Consider the following 24,985-nt stretch of genomic DNA (forward strand, 5'->3'; position numbering starts at 1 on the left):
CAGAGCAGCGCACGGAAACGTTGTTTACCTTCCCGCCGGAGCGGTACCTATTTATCTACTTGCACTTTGATGTGTTTTCGAACTGCTAGGTTGGCAGGAGCAGGGACTAAGAAACGGGCGCTCACCCTGTCACAGGGATTTGAACTGCCAACCTTCTGATTGGCAAGTCATAGGCTCTGTGGTTTATCCCGCGCCCCAAAAAATGTATAGGTAGCTAGATACCAATTCATCATGGCTCATCTTATTTCGAAGCAGCATCTTATGCTTGAATAACAAATAAAATTTTGGTGCCTCATGTATTGCGATGGTTTTTAAAACCTGATTCCTGCACTAATATGGGGAAATGCTGATGTTTGGAGCCCCGGTTTATATTGTCAGCATACTGACATAAAGGTTAAAATGCTTTTGCTTAATCCCTCAACCAATTTAATAAAATGAAAGATGGCATATGCTCTTTGTCCAGACAGCAGGTGCAAAGCAGACCAAACACAGACAGATGGTGGTGGTGGAGGAGACAGCATCAACTTTTATTATCCAAGCCAAGAAAGCAGCTGCCTGCAACTGGACATCTTTAAAGGAAAATGTAACAAATACCAGCATCTAAAAGAACTATTTAAGCATCACCCTTTTGGTGTCCCCCATATGGCAAAAGTCACTTGAGGGTCAATGATGAAATAAAGCAACAATCAGTATAACCTTTTCCCCCAGCTGACACATTTGCAAAAAAATAGAAAACTGATAGAAAGAAAGGGCTGCTGTTGTGATAATAATACAGATTGCAGTGTGCTAATATTGGAACAGTTTAATAGGTTCACTAACATGTTAGTAAGGCACGTGGGTGGTGCTGTGGGTTAAACCACAGAGCCTAGGACTTGCCGATCAGAAGGTCGGCGGATCAAATCCCCGCAACGGGGTGAGCTCCCGTTGCTCAGTCCTAGCTCCTGCCCACCTAGCAGTTCGAAAGCACGTCAAAGTGCAAGTAGATAAATAGGTACCACTGCGGCAGGAAGGTAAACAGTGTTTCTGTGCGCTGCTCTGGTTCACCAGAAGCGGCTTAGTCATGCTGACCACATGACCCGGAAGCTGTACGCCGGCTCCCTTGGTCAGTAAAGGGAGATGAGCGCTGCAACCCCAGAGTCGGTCACGACTGGACCTTAATGGCCAGAGGTCCCTTTACCTTTACCTTTACCATGTAGTGTTTTGTATACAGATCCCCCCACCCTACAGAACAGTGGCGTAGCGTGGGGGGTGCAGGGGGGGCCGGCCGCACCGGGCGCAACATCTGGGGGTTAGGGATAGGGTTAGGGGGCGCAAATCCAGGGTTAGGGGGCGCAAATTACTTGCCTTGCCCCGGGTGCTGACAACCCACGCTACGCCACTGCTACAGAAGTTGATACATGCAAGCCACATAAGAAGAGCCTGCTGGACTGCCCATTTAGTCCAGCATCCTGTTCTTACAGTGGCCAACCAGATGTCCTTTGGAAACGAGCAAGCAGAATTCAAGCACAACAGCACTCTCCCTTCCTGTCGTTTCCAGCAAGTGGTATTTGGAAGCATTGCTTCCTCCAGCTGTGGAGGGCACAGCATAGCCATTCTGGCTAGCAGCATTGATAGCCTCCATGACCCTCTTTTAAAGCCATCAAGGTTGGTGGCCATCACTGCCTCATGAAGACGTACTTTATCATACCTATCTGCAACCTGTTGTAGCACAGTTCAGGAAAGGCATTCCCTCTTGATTCTGCTCATTGTGCAAACTGGCTAATCACAAAAAGGTTTTGCTTGCAAACAAAAAGAGGGTATCATTAATCGAGAGAGCAAAAGCAAAGGCAGCAGGAACAGGTATAGCTCACAGCACAGCCCAACCATGTCTCCTCATGGTCCTGTAGAATTGAACAGGGTTCTATGTGATTTAACAAGAATCCCCCTCCCCTAATGAGTCAGAAATTAAGGACTTAAGCTATGGATTTAAGGCTGTGTGGAGATAAACTTTCGATCCAAAGCAATGTTTCAAGATGAAGCTGGAAAGCTAAGAGTTTTGGAGTGACGCAGTCAGGAAAAAATGCCGTTCGCCATTTTGTGAGGCATTGTGGGAGCTCTTGGGTCTGGGAGGAGAAAGAGAGAAATAGAGTTGTTTACATATCGTGAATCAACTCCTCGGTGGGACTTAAGAGCGACAAATGCCAAAATTTACGATGGACAAAGTGATGTTATCTACGAAGGAGATATATGGAAACCATCTGGACTTAGTGAAGGAACGGGAAATCCACACAGGATTATTACACTTGCTATCGGCTTAAGGAGACTAACAGAAGAGATCGTAAAGGAAAAAGAGAAATTATACGAACAAGATATGATGTGGCAACACCAAGATAAGACTGGATAGAATTATGAACTTTGTTTGGACTGATTGGGACTGATTTGGACATTAACACAGTAATAAGAAGATGATCTGAATTCCCCTTTGGATCTTGAAGTATGGGTTCCCCCAACAAAATTTAAAAATTTGGCTTTGTAATTCGGAATTTATATGATGTGATTTAATTTGATGTGATTGGCCAGTTAATAAAAATTATTTAAAAAAAAAATAGAATTGAACAGGGTTCACCTGCAGGTAAGTGAGATCAGGGCTGCGGCTTTGTTTCTTGAGTAAACCTGATCAGCATCACGCTTGCTCATTTTATATAACCTATCAGCAGAGTTTTTCTCTTTTTTAAAATATATTTTTATTAATTTTTACGTAAAGTTTCCAAAAAAACATACAACATTCTTATCTTTTACAATGTTTTGGACTTCCATCAACCACGTCTGAAGAATTTTCAGTCTTTATCTATTCTGCATTTCATTAATTTCACTATTACTTTTAATAGTCCTTCACTAATAATTCTCTTCATGCTTTTCTCTGCAACATTTCACATAGTCCTCTTTACAACACTTCTTGTAGTCCTACTAGTGTAATCTGTTGATTACAATTGCCTTTCAAATAATTCACATATTTAATCCAGTCCTCTGAGAATCTCTGATCTCGCAGGTTTCGAATCCTTCCTGTCGTTTTATCTAATTCTGCGTAGTCCATTAATTTCGTCTGCCATTCTTCTTTCGTCGGTAGTTCTTCTGGTTTCCATTTCTGTGGCAGTAGTACTCTTGCTGCCGTTATATATCGGCAGATTTTTTATAATCACCGGAGCCATTAAGTGCATGCACGCCCAATTGCCGCGCAGGTAATTCCAACATCATCAAGGCATATTATTGCCTGCCCTCTTTAATAATAAATAATAATAAATTTTATTTATATCCCGCCCTCCCCAGCCAAAGCCGGGCTCAGGGCGGCTAACAACACTAAAACAGTATGACATTATAAAACATTATAAAAATGAATTTCCCCCCCCCCCCCGGAAAAAAGTCTACATTCAAAATTGCCCTCATCCAAGGAGAGGGAGAACAGGATTGGGAGCAGCTGTTCAGCGCGGGGCACGCTGGGACTCGTAGTTTCCGAAGGATTCCGGGGGTGGGCGGGGCTTCCGGAGGCGTGCCTGGCTATGCGGCGCTGCAGGGAAGGTAGCGCGCCGGAAGTTGCGTGGGCGAGGCGCGCGCGGGGGCCGCTGGGACCTGTAGTTCCCCGCCTCTGAGGGCGAGAGAAGGCGGCGCTGTCCCGGGCGAGATGGCCGGAGGAGACGGGGCTGCGCTCGGAGGGAGTGTCGCCGTCCAGGCGGGGAGTGAGGCCGCCGGGCTCTGACCGCCGCCTCGCCCTCCGAGGGATGGAGGTTGCGGGGCAGGAGGAGAGCAGGTCAGAAGGCGAAGGGGGGCAGCAGGGCCGGGAAGGGGGGGCGCTGAGGGGCGGGAAGTAGGCGAGGCAATGGGGGGGAGCTAATTAATTGAAGAGGGGTGTGAGCGCTGAGGGAAATGAAATGACATACAGTGGGGGGGGGAGTCAGTTGGGGGTCAGAGCTGAGGGGAGATATTTGGGGGGGAGGGGAGTTAATGGGGGCGCTAAGCGGGGTGTGGGTAGTTATTGGGGGAGCTGAGGCAATGGGGCGGGGAGTGGGGGAGCTAATTAATTGAAAAGGGGTGTGGGAGCTGAGGGAAATGAAATGACATGCAGTGGGGGGGGGAGTCAGTTGGGGGTCAGAGCTGAGGGGAGATATTTGGGGGGCGGGGAGTTAATGGGGGCGCTAAGCGGGGTGTGGGTAGTTATAGGGGGAGCTGAGGCAACGGGGCGGGGAGTGGGGGAGCTAATTAATTGAAAAGGGGTGTGAGCGCTGAGGGAAATGAAATGACATGCAGTGGGGGGGGGGAGTCAGTTGGGGGTCAGAGCTGAGGGGAGATATTTGGAGGGCGGGGAGTTAATGGGGGCGCTAAGCGGGGTGTGGGTAGTTATTGGGGGAGCTGAGGCAATGGGGCGGCGGGAGGGGAGTCTGCTGAGGCATTGCGGGTGGGGAGTGAGTTGGGGGGCCGGGAAAGAGCCCATGGTGGTGGTGGGGTTATTTGTGGGGAGAGGGGAGTTTGCTGAGGCGGGGAGGGCTGAGGCAATGCGGGCGGGGTGGGGAGTTACAGGCTGGAGAGGGTGGCCATGGAAAGTAGCCCGTTTTGGGATGGGACCTTGCGTGACAGTGGGGCATGAGTTGTAAGCCTCAAGTGATTAGGAGATGAAAAGGCGTAAGGCCTCTATGGACGTCTTGAAGAGGTTGTGTATAGTCTGGGATCTCCCTACCAGATATAAGAATTAACTTAAGAGTAAGGGTGGAGGTAGGACGCAGGTGGCGCTGTGGGTTAAAGCCTCAGCGCCTAGGACTTGCCGATCGAAAGGTCGGCGGTTCGAATCCCTGCGGCGGGGTGCGCTCCCGCTGCTTGGTCCCAGCGCCTGCCAACCTAGCAGTTCGAAAGCACCTCCAGGTGCAAGTAGATAAATAGGGACCGCTTACCAGCGGGAAGGTAAACGGCGTTTCCGTGTGCGGCTCTGGCTCGCCAGAGCAGCGATGTCACGCTGGCCACGTGACCCGGAAGTGTCTCCGGACAGCGCTGGCCCCTGGCCTCTTGAGTGAGATGGGCGCACAACCCCAGAGTCTGTCAAGACTGGCCCGTACGGGCAGGGGTACCTTTACCTTTACCTTTTAAGGGTGGAGGTGGTGTGATCCAAGAGTCACATCATCAATGGTATAAAGATAAACTAAGCTAAAAAGGATAATTTGCCCTTCTAAATTCAAAATGTAAACAGCTGACCATGGCTACAAGCCGTAGCTCTTTATCATGCTAATCTCCGAACATTTATTTGGAAAAGGGCAAAGAATTCGATGTTACATTGTAGTGAATACAGTGGTACCTCGGGTTACATACGCTTCAGGTTACATAAGTTTCAGGTTACAGACTCCACTAATCCAGAAATAGTACCTTGGGTTAAGAATTTTGCTTCAGGATGAGAACAGAAATCGTGCTCCGGCGGCATGGCAGCAGCAGGAGGCCCCATTAGCTAAAGTGGTGCTTCAGGTTAAGAACAGTTTCAGGTTAAGAACGCACCTCCAGAACGAATTAAGTTCTTAACCCGAGGTACCACTGTATATTGTATGGGGAGGAGGAGGAGATGTGGGAGGAGAAGGATGGAGAAGGGAGTTCGGTTGTGTCACTAGGAGGTGTGTGCCGGAGTCTCTTCAGCAGGGCTTTTTATGTTTGAACAACGGAAAGGTTGTGTAGGGCTGACCCAGATTCACTTACTGAGGCAGGAATTTCCTTGCAAGCTCACAAGTTTAGAGAAAAGGAAAATGAAAGAGGGTGGGCAAGCATTACAGAGAGGTATAAAATTATGCATGGTGTGAAGAAAGTGCGAAGAGAGGTTTTTTTCCTTCTCTCGTAATACTAGAACACTAGTATGTCAAGGAGATAAAGAACTATACAACTTTTAGAAGACATCTGAAGGCAGCCCTGTATCAGGAAGCTTTTAATGTTTGATGCTTTATATATTCTATAAGTTGCCCAGAGTGGCTGGGGAAACCCAGCCAGATGGGCGGGGTATAAATAATAAAATAATAATAATAATTACTAGAAGCTGAATGTTGGAAGATTCAGGACAGATAAAAGAAACTACTTGTTCACAAGGCGCCTGGTTAAAACTATGGAACTCACTGCCACAGGAGGCAGTGATGGCCACCAACTTGGATGGCTTCAAAAGAGGATTAGACAAATTAATGGAGGATAAGGTCATCAGTGACTGCTAACCCTGATGACTATGTTCTATTTGCTAGGAATTTTAGTTGGGGAGTGTGCTGTCATGCTCCCATTCTGCTTCCAGGCTATCCTTGGATATCTCATTGGCTGCTTATGAGGACAGTCCTGGACTAGATGGGCCATTGACCTAATTGAGTAGGGCTTCTTACACAGAACTCTTTATCAGACTGCATGTTTTAATTTTTTGTAAAGGAGGGGGAAAACACTTTGTTGGGGCCAAACAAGATTCATGCTAGTAAGTAAAGAACCATGCTTTATTTCACTTTAAAAAACAAAGCAAAGCTGATTGTTGGAATCTAGCTTGAAGAAGAGTTCTGTAGAACTTTAAAACTCCCACATGTCTCCCATATGATGTGAAGTTCACTGGGTATGTAGATGACAGGGCAGCCACTGAGGCCCATTGCAAAAGAACATCAGTCACATAAATATTTAGTTTATTTGCAACTCTTTTGGGGGGCAGAAATCATGTTGCTTATTTACTGTTGTACATTTTAACATCTATATAATGTCCAATATGTGTTTAATGGAGTTTCTGCATACTGCACAGCAACCACTATTTTCCTGTGGAAATCTCACGCCATTAACAATAAATTGTGCAGACCAGAATATTTTGCTTCTGGTAGCTGAGTTGTCAAAGAACTTGACTTTCATGGGGAGGGGTGAAGTCACTAAAGGAGTGTGCAAAAGATACTTTGAACATATATTTCTGCCCTACCTAGAGTCAGATAACTGATTCATTGGTCCATCATTGTCTGTTCTGATTGGCATCAGGTTTCCCAGATCTCAAACTGGGGTTATTTCAAGCCCTGCAGGCTGAGATTGTTTAACTGGAGATAATAGCAATTGCAAAGCATATGCCTAACCCCTGAATTGTGGGGTCTTCCAATTTGGATCAGTGGAATTTAGGAACAGGGATTAGGACCAGGCAATAATAGATATGAGGAACTAGCAAAGGGTTTGTGTGTACGTGGGTGGGAAGTAATATCAAAGGGTATTCTTTCGCTGCTCAGTGGAAATTCAGTCTCATCATCTGACTTTTACTAGATACTTTTCTTTTCATGCTTTTCTGCATGTTTAAGGACTAGAAACTTGCTATCTTAATCATTCAATGGAACACAAGAAGACACAGAAGGGTAGAAATTTGGTGTACAGTGGTACCTCTGGTTACGTACTTAATTTGTTCCAGAGGTCCGTTCTTAACCTGAAACTGTTCTTAACCTGAAGCACCACTTTAGCTAATGGGGCCTCCCGCTGCTGCCGCGCCGCTGTTGCAAAATTTCTGTTCCCATCCTGAAGCAAAGTTCTTAACCCGAGGTAGTATTTCTGGGTTAGCGGAGTCTATAACCTGAAGCATATGTAACCCGAGGTACCACTGTACTCTGACTTGGGCAACTTGTTGAAAAGGCACCATTAAAAAAAACCTTTATGGACAACCTCAGGGTAGTCTCTGTTAGGATCTCCTGCATTAAGCAAGGTTGGTGATCAGTAGAGTATGTGTGTGGAATATTTCTGAGAGATAGAAGATTGATTTGGGAAAGAGCAGACTTACGTTGCAAGGTATGAATATAGCTTTTAGTGAAAACTGTCTTCTCAGAATTTAAGAGAAAAAAGCAGGCCAATAGGGTGTCAGCTTTTGAGTAATACAGAACACTATGAAGCACTTTCAATGGCTGTGATTGTTTCTCTCCCCGCCCTGACACCTGCGTGTCAAAGGTATACACTAAAATGTAAAGCGCTCCTAAATCTTGATAAAAGAGATAAGGGTTTAGTCATTTTCAACAGGTGCCTAATTAAAACTTTGCTCTAGAGTTATGTGTAACTCAAAATTTTGCACAGGGCTACAGGCCAACAGAAGGCAGGCCCATCAAAGGCTGCTGTTATGTTACCTAGTTTGGCTGGTCATTCGTGCATTTCAGGGACAAGGGGGTGGGGCAGAGCTGGGCCTTCCTCCCTTGAAACCCACCTGCTTTGCATTGCTAAGCTTGATGACTTTTATATCTACCCTCCATGACACCAATGCTGTCAAGCTCTGGCATAATCTGTGCAGGTGAAGACAGACGTCAGAACTTGTTTGTACAGAGACCTTTTGCATCTATGTTAGCTCAATTTAGACAATTTACAATGCAATATTCATTGTTTACATAGAATTATGCCCTGTTGAGTTCAGTGACGCTTACTCCTGGATCAGTTAAGTGTAAAAAGAATTGCAGCTTTAGTGACTAGTTTGGATTTTTTCCTATCTCTAAATCATAAACCTAGCCAATTTATCCAATTTATAGATAAACCTAATGCATGCCTCTTGCGTACTTCAGGTGTGTGAAATATTTTAATTGTTTTAAGATAATTTGTATCCTTCCTTACCATTTTTTTTAAACGGGGGAACCATGGCATGCTCTCCTCCCAGAACTGCAGCTGGCACCGACATCATTCAGTACTAGCTAAATACCTATCTCTTCATCTGGGCCAATTAGTGGCAATAGGGGTGAAATATTGAGGCCAGCAGGATATAAAATATATTTTAAAAGCATAGGAGGTGTTGAATAACTCTTTCATTAAAACAAGTAAAAAAACCTCCCAAAACAAGTGAAAGTAAAAAAGGTGTAAAAGGCAGCATGTCAGACTAAAAACCAGTCAGCATAATAGCTAGCATATAGGTGAGTGGAAAACTTGCTTAAATAGTCTAAACTAGGCAGCACAAAGTACAAAGATGTACAGCACAAAGTACAAAGGAGAGGCTCTTCTCTGTGTTCCAACACAGGCCAAGGTAAAATTCCTGGGGATGTTCAACAGGGCCTTTTCTGTGGCCATGCCACACTTAAGAAAACCATCAGTCTGGTTTCTGTGCCTGCAAAGTGGGCATGGCCACAGAAAAGGCCCTGTTGAACATCCCCAGGAATTTTACCTTGGCCTGTGTTGGAACACAGAGAAGAGCCTCTCCTTTGGAGTGTAGGAAGGATGTTACGGAAGGTGGCCATCTTTCATAGAACAGGGGTGACAATTCCCTACATGAGTTGGAAGGGACCATGAGGGTCATCTAGTCCAACCCCCTACAATGCAGTAAGCATCACCCAACATGGGGCTTGATTCTAGACCTTTCCCGGTTCTTTATCATGAAGACGATGCTATCGATGACTGATTTGTGAACTTTTGCCCTGCATCTTTTCATGCCCATGACTGAGAGAAGCCCTATGCGAATATGAAAACTGTCCTACTCTAGTAATGTTCTTCCAAACCAACATTTTTGAAATAGTGGCATGACAATGATTGCTATTAATGATGGCAAAATGCATCCTCCAGGTTCAGATGCTGCATACCTTCAAATTCCAGCTGCTGGAGAACAAGAGCAAGAGATAGCTGTGGCCAGCGTGTCCCTGCTGGAGGGCTTCCTGTAGGCATCTGGTTGGCCAATGTGGGAAATGGGATGCTGGGCTAGATAACTAGGTCTGATAAGTTGCCCATCTCATAAGGAAAGGACCCTGTTCACCCACTCCCTCCTTGCTTCAGCTCCTGTCCTGTTGCAAAGACTGTGATAGTTAATAACATCAGGGTTTTATTAAGGTGAAAGTTGCCCTAATGTGTGACTGTGGCCACAGCCATTGTGCATGCTGGTTTACGGTTTGTTTTCTCCCAGTCTGTCAGCTCTCTCTTTCCCCACGCCAATTTGGCTGGAAGGAAAGTGAGCTGATTGTGAGTCATCTGTCAACTTAGATCATTGCCTTAAGATTTAGTTTCCATTTCCCAGGAGAACCAGCTTTATGGGAGGAATAGGCTTGATGGTATAAGCCAATTTGCTGCTTGTTGTCTTGGAAACCAAACTCTTGCATTCAAAAAGGTTTGTGTTTAAGTCTCCGCTTTTCAGGCAACCTTTTCAAGTTGGGAGACAAGCAGGAACGGCCCTTTCAGAGTTCCTGGTGGGTGTCCCTCAATAGCAACTTTTGGATGAGAGTCCTTTTCAGAAACAATTAAGTGAACCAAAAAGGATAATGTTATTTTTCTCTGCAAAAATAGCCGTAGGCCTTGGGAAGTTCTGGATGTGGACTTGGTCTGTATGTCCTGACTTTGTGTATCCCACACATTGCAGGCATCAAGAACATAAGATTACTGCTGGATCAGACCAAAGGCCCATCTTTCCAGCATCCAGTTCTCACAGTTGCCAGCCAGATGGCTGTGGGCTCCCTGCAAGCAGAACCCTACACCAACAGGGCTGTCCCCTCCAGCCATTTCCAGGCTCCTCTTCTTATCCCTCTTGCTCTGAAATGCAGCTTATGGGGCACATGATTGTGTTTTCTCATCTGCAGCAGCCAGACGTTGGCACAGTGAATTCCAAGGACTTCGGTGCTCTTCATACATGAACACATTTGGACAGCAAGTGACAACTGTTTTGCTTGAACACACATTTCTGTGTGTATTGTTCATTTCTGTGCCATCTCTGTGCGTATTGTTTTGCTGCTGAGGTTGCTTCTTTGTTGTTGTTGTTGTTGTTGTTGTTGTTGTTGTTGTTGTTTTCCTGGTTTGTAAGTCATTCTGGGAACTCAATTTGGGTGGAAGATGCAGGGTAGCAATGGTTTCATAAATACAGAGAACATTAAATACAATTTTGGCTCAGTGAGGCATTGGATGCCTTCTTGAAAAAGCAAAAAATAAATTTAAAAAATGGCATTCCAGTGTAGTAGAGTGACTCATTTGTAGGAATGTGACAGATCTGTTGCTGTTCTTTAAGCCAGCTTTGCAAGGACTTGCTGAGGAAGCGATTCTCTCCCCCACCCCACCCCACCCCCCGCCACTCTTCTCCCTTCTCTTGCTGCCCTGCCCTGATTCGTCACCATTTGTCCTGGGCTCTCGGGCTGATAATTGCCAGCTCAGTATTTGAACACATATTGGTAGCAGTAATTGGAACACAGCAGCTCTCTTGTAAGGAAGTTCAGGTGTTCCAAGGGAGAGTGGCTGAGATCATTCTGCATAAAGCTCGTGTATGGCAGAAATGTGCACAGCCAGCCCAGAACTGTGGTTGTGAGCATTTGGACTCCAAACTTACCTCCTGTTCCTACAGTTTATCCCTGTTGTGGCCATGTGTGTTTTTTTTTTTTTGGGGGGGGGGGAGAAAGAGAACACTGTTAAGGAAGTCATAAGAGTATGGCATTTGTAGATAAGAGACTGATTCAAAAGCAATTCCTATCTGCCATAAGAAAGTACAGTGGTGCCCCGCAAGACGAATGCCTCGCAAGACGGAAAACTCGCTAGACGAAAGAGTTTTCCGTTTTGGAGGTGCTTTGCAAAACGAATTTCCTATGGGCTTGCTTCGCAAGACGAAAATGTCTTGCGAGTTCCTGCAGGGTTTTTTTCCTCCCCCCCACTTTTTCTAAGCCGCTTATCTGCTAAGCCGCTAAAAGCCGCTAAACCGCTAATAATGCTAATCCGCTAAGCCATCAATGGGCTTGCTTCGCAAGACGAAAAAACCGCTAGACGAAGAGACTCGCGGAACGGATTCTTTTCGTCTTGCGAGGCACCACTGTAGCAAATTACCAGAGTGCTTCATTCATGTCATTCAGGATGTGGTAGAGTCTGCATAAGCTTTTACCACAACACGCTCTTGCAATTTTTAAATAGCTCTGCAGGGAAGACATGATCTCTTCCCTGTGGTTGAGTTTTTACTCTGATTTTCATTAGCCTGAGACTTGACAATCCTTGGACTTTACGACAATAATACATATAGAAGGTTAGTAGTAATATGATATGTTACTGCCATCAGGAACTGGGCTTTGCAATTTTTTGATATGACGATTAAATTACAGCTTTATTACATATAATGTTATGTTACTTTACAGCCTTTTACATGTGTGCTGTGGTGTTATGAGCATTCATAAAAGCAATGAACAAATGCAGCTCCTGTCCTAGGGCAGCCTTCTGGGGGTTTTTGGGGCTTCGGTTGGGTTTTTTGTGTGTGTCCAGGGGTGTCCAGTTCTATTCTTAATATGCAAGGCAGGTTCTCTGGTGCAGACAAAAACAGGAGGAGGCTTCTAAATATAATCCTAGCTCAGAGCCTGAGAGTCCTTTTTTCTGTTCTCTGGCTTACAAAGCCCTCGAGCCTAAACTCCACCACCCTCAGTTGCCCCAAAGCTCCCTGCTTCGTTTAAACACTTTTGGTCCCCTGTCTGGGGCACCCTCCCAGAACACCATACATGGCATGACCTCTCACTCTTGTTTCCTGCCCCCTAGTTTCCATTACTGAATTTGCTTGAGTCCTCACCCCAATTTAATGTAATGGTATTTGTGTATTTGAAATGCTGGCCTTCTACCCAACAGCGGTATCTACTCACATAAGACTAAAAAACAATTAAAACACAAAGAGCGCAGTGCAAACCAAGCAGTGGAAGAAAAAAAAACACGTTCGTTTCATGTTACTTTTGCCGCTACCCCTCCCCTTTCTGCTCTGCTGTCATAGAATATAAGCTGCTTGGAGAAGTGATTCACCACCACTCTTGCTTATCTTCCGTTGTAAGATAGCTGTGGCCGTTTTTGGACCAAAATAATAATAATTTATTTATTTAAGGGTGTTTATTAACTGCTTATTAGGCGCACTTAAGTGGTTTACATAATATTCTTATCACAATCAGCAGATTTTTGTAAAAAGTTATGATAAGAGGAAAAGGCAATTACCGGTACTGTAGTTCGTTTTAGAAGATGCTACTGCTTCTCACTCCGCCCCCCCACCCAAGGCAAACATGGTCCTTGCGATGCTCCTGTAGTAGGAAGCCACTAGGAGAGCTGGATGGTGGTACACCTCCAAGCTTTTCCCCACTCCCCATAGCTTGGCCACTGTGGTCCTGGCACTGGTAACCTCTGGAATGATTTACTGCAGTGTGTTTTATGTGGGGCTTCCCTTGGGCTTAGTCCACAAGCTGGTGCAGACTGCAGCAGGTTGGTTGCTGCTTGGCCCACCCTGTTGACGCCACTCCTGCTGAGGGAACTGAAATGGCAGCCAATATGTTACTGGGCACAGTTCAGTGCTCTGCTTTTAGCATTTAAAGCCATAAATAACTTGGTGCCAGCTTGCTTGAGGGTCTGCCTCACCCTCTATTTCAGCAAGTGCACTTCTCACATGGGCACTGCTGAGAGTATCTCCTGCCATGGAGGTATACTTAGTAAGTATTGGAAAGAGGGCTTTTAGTGTTGCAGCTCCAGCCTTCTAGAATTGGTTGCCTACTGTGTTTAAGCAAGCATCTAGCACCTTGATATTTAGGCATTTATTGAAGACCTTTTTTTAAAAAAAATCTTTCCTTGAAGTGGGAGCCTGTCATTTTATGGAATCTTAACAGTACAAATAAGGAACTGGTTTTACTGTGTTCATTGAGTCTGTGTTAGTATTTTAATCTCTTTGTTATCTTGCTGTACACCACCTTTGTAGCTTTTGGCTATGAATCAGTTTATAGATCTGCAAATAAAATAAAAATCATCCTTTGTAAAGCACCATGTACACAGATGGTTATACGTAACCAGTAAATAATATAATAATCAAGTTCTTAAATGGCCTCTCTGTATTGCAGCTCTTGTATTATTATTTAAAAGTAAGATCCTCATCAGTTTTAGGATGCACTCGGTGAAATTTTCTCCCATGGTGGTTCTAAAGTTCTGATGAATGGGAACCAAAGATCCATCTTGCATTTCATTCATGTCTCCAGGAAATACAGAAACAGGTCATGAAGGCTTGGGCCTCCCTGCACAGCAGCAAGTATTCAGAGATAGACTGCCTCTGAACCTGAAGGTTCTGTTTAGCTATTACGGCTATTAGCCGTTGACAGCCCAAAGCTCTGTGAATCTGGCTACTTCCTCTTTAAAACTACTTGCCACTGCCACTTATGGGAGCGAATTCTATAAGTTAATTATGTGCTGTGTGAAGAAGTGCTTGTTTCTGACTCTCCTGAATCTCTTACCTGTCAATGGGTATGGGGATAGCTCAGTTGGTAGAGCATCTTTCGCCCAATGTGGGGCTCGAATCTCAGGGCTCTGGGTTTGAGCCCCACATTGGGTGAAAGATTCCTGCATTGCAAGGAATTGGACTAGATGATCCTCGTGACCCCTTCAAACTCTATGAATCTGTGTGAGAGACGTTGATGATTCTATCCTGCTCTACCTCCCAAAGGAATTTCTGTGTCTGCTTTTCTCTAGACCATGATAAGTTTATAATTCATAATTTACCCTTTTAAGCGTTCTTTCTTTAAAAAAGAAGAAATGCTGTTAAAGTGTGGCTGTCACAAGGGAAAATGCTTGGGAGGAAGCTCTCCTACCAGGACTGCAGCAGAGGAGCTGTCGCGCCATCTGTCCTGGCATAAGTAGTTGCATTGGAACAGCATGGATGGGGTTTCTGTTGAACTTGAACTGGTGACACCACATCCTGCTTATGTTACTGTTTTTCCACAATGATGACATTGTAAAGGGTCACAAAGCAGCGAGGAAATTTTGCCTGCGCAACAGAACTGATGGTCTGCATTTTTCAGGAAGGAGCACTGGAAGTTGCTGGGCAACCTGAAGACGACAGTGGAAGGTTTGGTGTCTATAAACAATCCCAACGTCTGGTCTAAGTATGGTGGCTTGGAGCGACTCTGCAGGGACATGCACAGCATTCTGTATCATGGGCTCATTCCAGACAAGGTAGGCTTTCTCGGTTTTCTCTGGAGTTTATGCTCTTATTTCTGCTTTAGCAGGTGGTTATCTGGACTGGTGTTCACCTGGGACAGCCATAAAACGGATCCCTTAATCATCTTGTCTAAAATCTGACCTAGATGTCATGTCTTGGACGAGAATAGATAAGAATGTTAGTAGTCGGGTTGCATCCACAGAACAAGATGCTAAGGAAGACGTGAGGCAAGACTGAGACCTGGGCCAACTAGTGTTTGTTTTTGTAAAAAAGAAAAAAAGGGGGGGGCAGGTATAGTAGAGCTGTGATCCAAGAGTTAGTTGGATCATATTTCCTTTCCTAGGTGACCTTAGGCAAGCCCTTTTGTCTCCCCATCTGCAGTCATTTTCAGTGTTCAGTCCTTCCTGTCTCCAGGGTGATAGCTCCTGCTTTTCCTGAAGAAATAGGTTGTCTCTGAACTGGAAGGTTTTGTTCTCTTCACACTGTTCATGATTTTACGAAGCTCCATCATGCCACCCCTGCACATTCATACACATTTTTTAGAGTAGTGGTACTTCTGAGCATGCACATAAGAACACCAGGCCAATGGTCCACCTAGTCCAGCATCCTGTTCTCACAGTGGCTGACCAGATGCCTGTGGGAAACCTGCAAGCAGGACATGAGCACAACGGCACTCTGCCCACCTGTGATTCCCAGCAGCTGCTAATCAAGGCATGTTGCCTCTCGTGGTGGAGGTGGAATATAGCCATTGTGGCATTGATAGCCTTGTCCTCTATGAATTGGTCTAGTCCTCTAGTCTAGACATCCAGTTCCCTAGCCGTGCTGCCATTAAATGTCGAACAGCATTAATACCTTCCCTCCTGCAACAACCAACAGTTTCTTCTGCCACTGTAGTTGCAAGAATAAATCATTAACTTGCCTTTATCATCTTGTGGAATGGAATATTGTCCTTTTGAGATCATAATTAGTAATAATCTGTTCTGTAGGGCTTTTGCAGTCCTCCAGAGATAAAATCAGGCTGTTGGTTGCAATACAGGCAACTACTCCCGTTTTGTGCGGGGTTTGCATTCCTGACCCTTGCACGCATTGGTGGAGCTTGTGTAAGTGCTCTCCTCCCTGTTACGCCCCTGCCCTGTTATGCCCCCGACCTGCCCCTTTTTCCGGGCACTTCTAGGTTGTGGCGATGCATATGTGCACAGTCGAACATATTTTGAACATGCACAGAACAATCATTGCTTGTAGTGGATAAGCTGTAACCAAAGTTACTAGTGAACAGTGCATTTTCTCCATAGAGAGAAGAAATCAACATCTTGGGAATTTTGGCACAGTTAAATAAGAGCACGAATGCAGACACCTTAAGGTTCCTACATCCATGCAAAATCTGGTATCTTGAAAGCCTTGGTATTGCCGCTTCAAAAATACACTGATTCTTATTTGGTTCAGTGTTATATTAATGTTGGCTGCTCTAGAAAACGTGTTCTTGTTTATAAAACTGTAGCTGTCAGGAGGTGTGGTGTGGTGTTTGCTTGGGCCTTCCTGTCTAACCTAATTTAGTTCCATTTGTATTTGCACCAGTCATTGTCTGCTCCATCCACACAGCTGCTCTTAAGGTATCTTAGCCCCCTTGATAATTTTAATCAGAAAGACAGGATATAACTGTTCCCGCTTTAAAAATATATAATTTGTTGCCTGGGAAAGGTTGAGCCATAACAATGTAATTAAGATGTTATATTCTTGGGCAAGGTTCTTGAGCAGGTAGTCACAGACCAGATCCAGACGCTGTTGGAGGAAGTGGGTATTTTTAGATCCATTTCAATCGGGTTTTAGGCCCGGTTTGGGCACAAAACTGCTTTGGTCACCCTGTATGACTTCTGTTAAGAGGAAAACAGGGGAAATGTGTACCCATTAATTCGCCTCAACCTCTCAGCGGCTTTCCATCATGGTGTCCTTCTGGAGTGACTGTCCAAGTTAGGGTAGGTGGCACTACTTTTTGGTATTTCCAGTCCTATTTAGACGGTCATTTCCGGAGGGTGATAACTGGGGAATGCTCTTCAGCCTTGTGGAGCTTTCAGTGTGGGGTTCCTCAGGGTTCAGTTTTATCCCATATGCTCAGTGAGGTCATCCAGAGTTTCTGAGTACATTGTCCGCAATATGCTGATGGCACAACAGTTACTCTTGCCTCAAGCCTTTGTAGTTTTGTGAGTGTTGGTGTGTATGTTTTCAAACAAACCATGGGTAAGGAAAACTATTGAATTTACACGTAATGTTAAGCTATGTTTAAAACAAGCCAAGTTTCATAAGCCAGCAAAAACCCATGACTTCAAATCATTGGTTTTTGGCAGAAAATAATAGGTAAGCTGCAGGGCAGGGTACACACATAACACTAAAGCATCGTTTGATAAACTATGATTTAGCATTATGTACCAACCAGGTGACTGATTTGCTAAACCTGAATGCAGCACGTTCCAGATATCAGGAAGGCATTGAATTCTTGACTCTGTTCTTGTCTCACTTTTTGCAACTGCTTGAGAGAAGGAAGATGCAAATTAAGCTGTAACAGAGATTATTTTAGAAGTAGCACTTAAGACCACCTGACATGTTTTGGTCCGTAGTTCATAATTGACAGCGGTAAAGGAGTTAATTTCCTTCCCCTTTCTAAGCCTGCCTCTTAATGAATCTGGTCTCTGAGCACATATTGAGCTGGCACTGCCAGGGGAATTTTAACTCTATGTATTTCCTGGGCAGGTGTGTTGCAGGCAGAGGGATTATTGGCAGTTTGTGAAGGACCTCCGCTGGCTGAGCCCACATGCTGCCCATCACATTGAAAAGGTGAGCTCATGTTTTGGGGAAAGAAGATCTTGGTTTTGCCAGGGGGTGGGGGACAAGTTTGTTGAGGTGAGAAGAAGTCACTTGCCTCTTTGTTGTTTTTAACCTTTACGGAAGGTCTGAAAGGCAAATCTTGCTGGGATTGTTTGCAGGAAGCCAGTATGTAACTCAAATAAAAAGTGCTGATGGCAGGTGGGAGGGAGCTGATGGGAAACTCCTACCTGCAGCCCAAGGTTGGTGAGGAAATGCAAGCAGCTTCAGACCTGAGGAAAGTTTAATAATAATAATAATAATAATAACAATAACAACTGAACTATAACTGAACTATAACTGAATTTCCATCAAGCTCCCTTTGTCTGCTGCAGCTCAAGTTCTGACACTGGATCAATGGCGAGAGTCGTGATATAAAACGGTGAAATTGGCGTGACTGTCGTGGAAAGCATATGTAGGTGTGTTGTATTGGGGCTGCTGCTACAGTCTCCATTTAGAGAATAATCAGGCAAGAAAATGGGGTCTGCTAAGGGCAGACAGCTTCCTCCTTCTCAAAGGGTTATAACACATCTCAGGCTTGCAAAGTGAGGCCATTATTTTCCCTGTTGTGCGAATGGGGAACTGATGCTGATACAGAGTGGCTTTCCGGCAGCCTAGGCTATGCTGCCTCTCATTTGTCAGCTGGTGCCTCAAGCAGCAGTCCCGCATACGCTTTCAGGGACAGTGGCAAATTGAGAGAGATTCTAAGAGGAGTATGTAATCAGGGCTCTTCTGGGACGCTGCTGTCCATTACCTGCTAGTCTCTGCCAGCTTTTCAGAGGAAGTACCATCTGTCTTCCAGTTTATCAACCTGTATGAGAACGGACAGCGGAACACCGACGGCGTCAGTGATCGAGCCATTGCAGAGGCGTGGCTCCAGCACAGCCTGCAGTTCCATTGCCTGTCAGCTCAGCTGAAGCCTCTGCTTGGGAACAAACAGTACACCAGGAAGTTCTACGCAGGTAAGATGAAACCCGTGCTCTTCCTCTTCTTTCTCGTGCCATTCTTCTTCTTTCTTGTACTCTGTGGTCAGCACTTGGCAGCCTACAAATAAAAGGCAGCTTTCAGACAGCCACAGGTGGCTTCTCTCTTCCTCCCCCATCCCCAAAATTGAGGTTAAAGTCCCAGGCTGGCCATGATGGAAAATATTGTTTAAAGGATGTGGAAAGGTCATGGCTCACTGGTAGGTTGTCTGCTTTGCATGTGGAAGATTGCAATTTCAATCCCCAGCATTTCTACATAGGCCTGAAACTCTGTAGAGCATGGATAGGCAAACTAAGGCCCGGGGCCCAGATCCGGCCCAATCGCATTCTAAATCCGGCCTGTGGACAGTCTGGGAATCAGCATGTTTTTTCATGAGTGGAATGTGTCCTTTTATTTAAAATGCATCTCTGTGTTATTTGTGGGGCATAGGAATTCATTCATTCACCCCCCCCAAAAAAAAATAGTCCATCCCCCCAGAAGGTCTGAGGGACAGTGGACCGGCCCCCTGCTGAAAAAGTTTGCTGACCCCTGCTGTAGAGCCACTGCTGGGCATTGTACTACAATACTACTATTGCCCCGGGATCTTTGGATAAAAGGGCAAAGGAAAAAGTCACGTCTGTTGCTCCTCAGAATTTTTTGCATGTGCTCCTCTGGAGGTTTCCCAGGAGGGAATGTGCCTCTTAGGCTGAAAAAGGTTTCTCATCCCTGGGGGGGAAAAACGAAGCAATGAGCTGTGCTGCCTCGTCTATTGTTTCGCATCATGTCTTTTGTAGCTGTTCTTTTGTATTGCTTTCACTTTATTAAAGCTGCTTCCTTATTTATTTGGCAGTTCATCAATTTTCATATCCTCTTTTTGTGTTTCATATTCATGTTTTTTTAAACATGGATGACCTGGCTAAATTTGTTTTACTGAAGTGCAAATCCTCCGCCTAATATTTTTGTTTGATGTCTCATTTCACTCTGTACATTATATATGTGCACATACAAATGCAAACTAATAAATATGTCTGGAAAAGTAAGCAATAAACATGGGAAAATGCCAAAATACTATAACTGGCCTAAAAATATATATATAAAGAGCTTAACCAGTGACTCAAAAGGTAGTCAAAGAGGATAAGGCAATTCATGGGTGGCAAGGCTGTGTTCTATCTCCCTTCTCGTAATCAATATGTTCTTAAAACCAGTTACTAGGATTCCCCAGTGGAAAGAGTGCTGTTGTGCTCATATCCTTTCTTGCCGTCTTCCCAAGAAGTATCAGGTTGCAGAACATTGGACTAGATGTGTTGCTAGCCTGATCTTGCTGGCTCTTCTTAGCTTCTCTGGCAGCCCATGGTATATCTGAATGTACGAACACACTGTGTGAACAATCCTGTAGTGACCTCTCATGATAGACACTTATGTGTTGTTCACTACTCTTGGGTACTTTGGTTGGTCTGATCCTGTGGCCTGCAGGGAGGTTGAAACAGATTCTCTTTCTTCACTGTCTGGGGTGTGCTGAGGTTCCTGGGGCGAGAGGAAAGGGAAGCAGTTTCCCAAGCTGTAGGGACAGTGTATTGTCTTGTGCTTTCAGCTGTTGAGCTGCAGTCAATGATAGCAGCACATTTAGGCAGCACATTGCCTAAAAAGAGCTAGTGTAATATGGATAAGAGCACGTAATATGGATAACACTGAAAGTCAAGTACAGGATAGACATGGAAACCTCAAACTCTGCGCTAAAGATAAACACTTTTAGGTAACTAAATTTCTTTAGAAAAAGGCCTGCATCTCAGTCAAGAAGGAAGTCTTCTCTGTTGGAGACCCAGGCTTAATTCTTGCTGAGCTGTAACTATTTGAGACCAAAAACCGAGCAAAAATCCGCATAGAATACTACAGCGTCAAAGACAAGGGTTCTAGTCTAGCCTTCTCCTGACATGTTGGTTTTCAGTGTGCAAGGGATATTCCCATTGCATGAGCCCTCATCTGCAGTCTGAAGTGGAGCAGGCTTACCACTTAAGTGAGAACTAGGCCTATGGGGCTCTGCTTTTATGGCAAAGAGTAGAAAGAATAAATGCCCAGGAACAAAGGAAACTGCCTTATACCACATCAGACTATTACTCCAGCTAGGCCAGAATTAGCTGCTCTGACTGGGAGCAGCTCTTGCAAGGCCATCTGGAAAAGTCTTTCCTTGCCCTACTATCTGAAATCCTTTTAACTGGGACTGAGCCTGGGACCTTCAGCATTCAAAGCATGTGATCTACTACTAAGTAATGGGCCCTTTCCTTTGGGCCTTATTCCTTAACTCCCAAACCCTTGCTGGTGCTTTTTTGTATCCTCAGCCCCCACATGCTTATGATCACAGCCTGTTGATACAAAGCCTTAAGTGTGTAGAGCTTGTACCATGAAGGCTGGGGAGGTGGGGGGTCCCTTGTCCTAATTGGCATGCCATGAAGGGAGACATTCAAGAGGCCTTTGTTGTTGTAACACAGCTGCAGAGTCCGTTTCTGCAATTCTTCTGTTGAGATGGAGTGTCCATGGGTGATGCAACTGTTCAGGAACATACTAGGGGACTGTTCCTGCAAAGGTGGCTTCTTCCATGGCTGTGTCTAATTGTAGGAACTCTCTGGTGACAGATGTGGCACGAGAATCATTTACACAGGAACCCATCCCTGTTGCACTGCAGTGCAAACTACTAAGTTGTGGAGAAGGCAAGCCTAGAATTCTCCTGCTTGACACGATAGGTTTCCACTGTGCAGGGAAGCTGTATCAGCAGGGTTTGGACTCTATGACACCTGGCCAACTCCCTGATTGTATGTCAACTGGGAAGTGCTAAGTGAGTGAAAAGCAGAGGATACTTGTCCCGACACCTTCATTTAGGTGGCTGTCTGATTTATAACTTGCAAGACGTTTCTGAAGACTGCTGTGCAACCATAGAAATCTTTTCCCTGTGAATTCATTGGGCATTGAATGCTTTCTGAGAAGGACTGTAAGACAGTCAAGTTTGAGTTTTAGTAGTTCAGGGCTACTTTTTTTTTATAAAAGTCTTCAGTAGCATACTGTATGCTTCACCATGTAAAGGAACAATAAGCCAATACTATTGTATTTTAATATTCTGTTGGAAGCTACCCAGAATGGCTGGGGAAACCCAGCCAGATGGGTGGGGTAATAATAATAATAATAATAATAATAATAATAATAATAATAATATCAGCCTGAGTTTCCTTTTTCCTTTTTTTCCTTTTTGCAGACTCAGCATTCCTGCTCAGTGATGCTCATGTGACAGCCATGTTACAGTGCTTGGAGGCTGTCGAACAGAACAACCCCCGGCTGCTAGCTCAGATAGATGCATCTATGGTGAGAAGGGTCCTCCTTGCTTCTTGTTTGTGTCCCCTCCCCTTTTGCTCATTGCTTCCCTCCTCCCAGATGCTGCTCTGCTGCTGTCCTGCACACAATATCTCATTCAGGAGCAAGCAGGGGACTCTTGAAGAAGTACCTTGACTGCTTGACCCCAGAGGTAAATGCCCCAGAGCATTTGCTGTAGCTCTGCAAAATGGCTGGTCAGGAGGAAATTGCTCAGCCAGCTATATCTGCGAGAAGGCAGACTGCAGTGCTGGTTCAGAAGCATCTGTCAGGTAGACTGGACCCTGGGGGATTTTCTCCATTGCTTCAGGGTTTGTTATTAGTTGCTCCACTTAGCTTCCAGGCCTGCTTTCAGAAAGAGCCATTCCTGAAGCCACAGTGGATAAGACATGAGGAAATTACTGGGCTACTTCTAAAGAATAACTGTCAGTGAAATAGCTGCTGGGGAAGTTGTGGGTGACTCTTCTTTCTTGGAGGTTTGAAAAGAAGCTTGGCCCAGGGATCAGTGAATGTGCTTTAGCTATGTCACCTTGGAGCAGATGTTGGGTTTGATGAGTGGCTTTCCATGGTGCCAGAAGTCAAGTGAGAGTTCCTCAATAAGATGATCAGCAACGGTTCGCAAACTTCTCTGAAACGCTGCTTGCCCACCTTTCCCTGCAACACATAGCTTTCTTAGGGCAACACTTAACATGGGACAACAGTGTTGGTGACGCACAGCTGACATGTTAGTGCCCCTAGAATGTGCCCTCTGCAACACCCAGGGATTCCACGGCAGCTGATCTGGGGTTCACGGGCTGGCTAAATAAATAAATAAATAAATAAATGTGGACCCTGTTCCTTGAATATGGATTGATTCAGATAATCCACTGCATTCCTTCCATTTCTGGTTCTATAGCTCTACTTCCTTGTGTATTCCTTGTGCATTAACTAGGTCCTTCTTTCAGTTTGCCAGGAAGAGCGAGTCCTCTGTGCCTGTGACAAAGAGCCAAAGTCTCACAGCGCTTCCTGGATCCATATGTACCCCTCCAGCTGAATGCACGACCCACCGGTATTTTGGCTCCTTCTCAGGTCTTTACTCCGCCTCTGCCAGCATTCAAGGTGAAAGCTCTAGCACCTCAAAGTGCAGTAGTTTAGGTTGTGTTTTTCTGTTGCCATTTCTGTTTCTTAAAATACTCAAGTCCCTGCTTCCCCTTCTTTCCCCACCTCTTTCCAGACAGGAGACCTTCAAACACTTGGGTTTGCAGTGGCACCAGCCAGCCTCAGGAAAACTCCCAGTGTGCCTCATCTCATTGGCAGCCGGAGGGCAGGTCCCCCCAGTGGCAAGCCCCTCCTCTCCCACACCTCACCGTCTCCCCCCCAAAAGATGCCTCCCTTCCTGGCGAGATGAGTGCCAGCACCTCAGCCAATGATGACTCGTGGGCAGCCAGCCAGGATGACACAGACGGGCCAGAATACCTGGCGATTGGGAACCTGGGCCGGCAGAGTCGGGCTTGTGGTAGCCCAGCCCAGTCCGGCACTTCCACTAGCAACAGTGCTGAGAGCAGCACCTCCAACCTGTTTTCGTCCAGCAGTTCCCAAAAGCAGGAGTCCGTTTCCTCCTTGGGAGAGCAGGGAGCAAGTGGTGGTAGCAGCAGCAGCAGCCGAGGGATGAGCCTCTTCCGTAGGTCCAGCTTCTCAGAGGGTCAGACGGCAGCTTCCTATGGGGGGCTCAAGAGGAGCCATGTACGCTCCCATTCAGACACCAACGTGGCCTCTGGGAAAACTCACGGTAAGGTGTGGGCAAAAGAGTTGGATATCTTACGACTGCTGCTGTTGAGCACAGACTCAGCTGCCTCTGGGAAAACTTTCAACTTCTGTAATGGTCCCTGCCCACTTAACAGAAAAGACAGGATTTGCATGAAAGGTGTTACAATGAATGAATAGCACCTACCTTCCCACCCATACTTGCTATAGCTCAGCCTTTTGCAGTGGTGGTGGGGGGGGGGGAGATCTCTTTGGTTGGTTCCATGGGCCAGGTCCTTATCAGAATCTGCTTTGTGGGCCAAATTTGATGGGTGTTCAGAACCACCCACCCGTCAAAATCCCTCGCAGGATTTTGCTCTAGCTCCGAAGAGCAAAAGGCTAAGCTGATCAGTGAAGATTAAATCCTGCTTCCTTGGCTGCAGGATCCTGTTCCCTACTTGGAACAGGGTGTGCAGCCAACGTAGCATCAAACCCTGTTCTCCTGCCCATCAGCTGACATCATCAGGGGTGTCAGCTGATGGGCAGAGGTGCGTGGCTTGAGGGAAAATGGTTTTGTGAGCCAAACTGGATTGATCTATGTTGTGGGTGGACCATAGGAAGCCCTTTTCATGGGAACAGAGGAAGTTGCCTTACATTGACTCAGACTGTTGGTCCATCCAGCTCAGTAATGTCTACATACTGACTGACAGCTCTCCAGGGTTTCTTATGGGGGTTTCTCCAAGCCCTACATCTGCATGCAAAGCAGAGGTTGTACCACTGAACTGGTGCCCTTCCTATGGTGTTGTATTAAAGACTAACTCTGAACTGAGTTTTGAAAGGCTTTGTTAAAGAAGCAGGTCTTGAGGGGAAAGCTAGAAATTTGGTGAACAGAAAGTTGCAGCTGTGTGGCACTTCTCAATACCTTTTAAACCCCCCCCCCCTAAAATGCCCCCGTCAGTCAACCTAGCTCACCTTTCCCTTTGATTTGTGACATACTTCATAGATGGTCTTAGGGGAGCAGGTAGAAGGAGATCAAGCTGGGAAGATGAGCTGTTATAATTATCTATCAGAGAAAAGCAGACAGGGAGCTCCCAAAGCAAGTGCTCAAAATTCATGGCTGAATAATCCATATTTCATGAACCCACTGTTGCCCATGTCTGCCAGTCACCCTCATCTCCTGTGATGCCCCTTCTCAAATGCTTTCCTTGGCTGCCTTCCCATCCCCTTTCATTTCCA

The 24,985-nt window shown here is 45.6% G+C and overlaps 1 protein-coding gene across 3 annotated transcripts in view; it reads left to right on the top strand.

Moving 5' to 3' along the window:
* Positions 1 to 3,614: 3,614 nt before the first annotated feature.
* Positions 3,615 to 24,985, top strand: part of RUBCN (rubicon autophagy regulator) — a 48,194-nt gene continuing 26,823 nt past the window's right edge. For 2 of the 3 annotated variants that reach the window (XM_079977717.1, XM_079977718.1), the window contains exons 1-7: positions 3,616 to 3,784; positions 14,712 to 14,865; positions 17,597 to 17,680; positions 18,510 to 18,669; positions 21,915 to 22,021; positions 22,972 to 23,125; positions 23,241 to 23,795. In XM_079977717.1, coding sequence (XP_079833843.1) covers positions 3,756 to 3,784; positions 14,712 to 14,865; positions 17,597 to 17,680; positions 18,510 to 18,669; positions 21,915 to 22,021; positions 22,972 to 23,125; positions 23,241 to 23,795 — 1,243 coding nt within the window. In that variant the 5' untranslated portion in view covers positions 3,616 to 3,755. Of the gene's footprint in view, positions 3,785 to 14,711; positions 14,866 to 17,596; positions 17,681 to 18,509; positions 18,670 to 21,914; positions 22,022 to 22,971; positions 23,126 to 23,240; positions 23,796 to 24,985 lie in introns of all 3 variants that reach the window. The other variant, XM_079977719.1, reaches the window with a different exon arrangement.

Source organism: Podarcis cretensis (genome assembly GCF_951804945.1).
Source record: "Podarcis cretensis genome assembly, chromosome: 5".
NCBI lineage: Eukaryota > Metazoa > Chordata > Lepidosauria > Squamata > Lacertidae > Podarcis > Podarcis cretensis.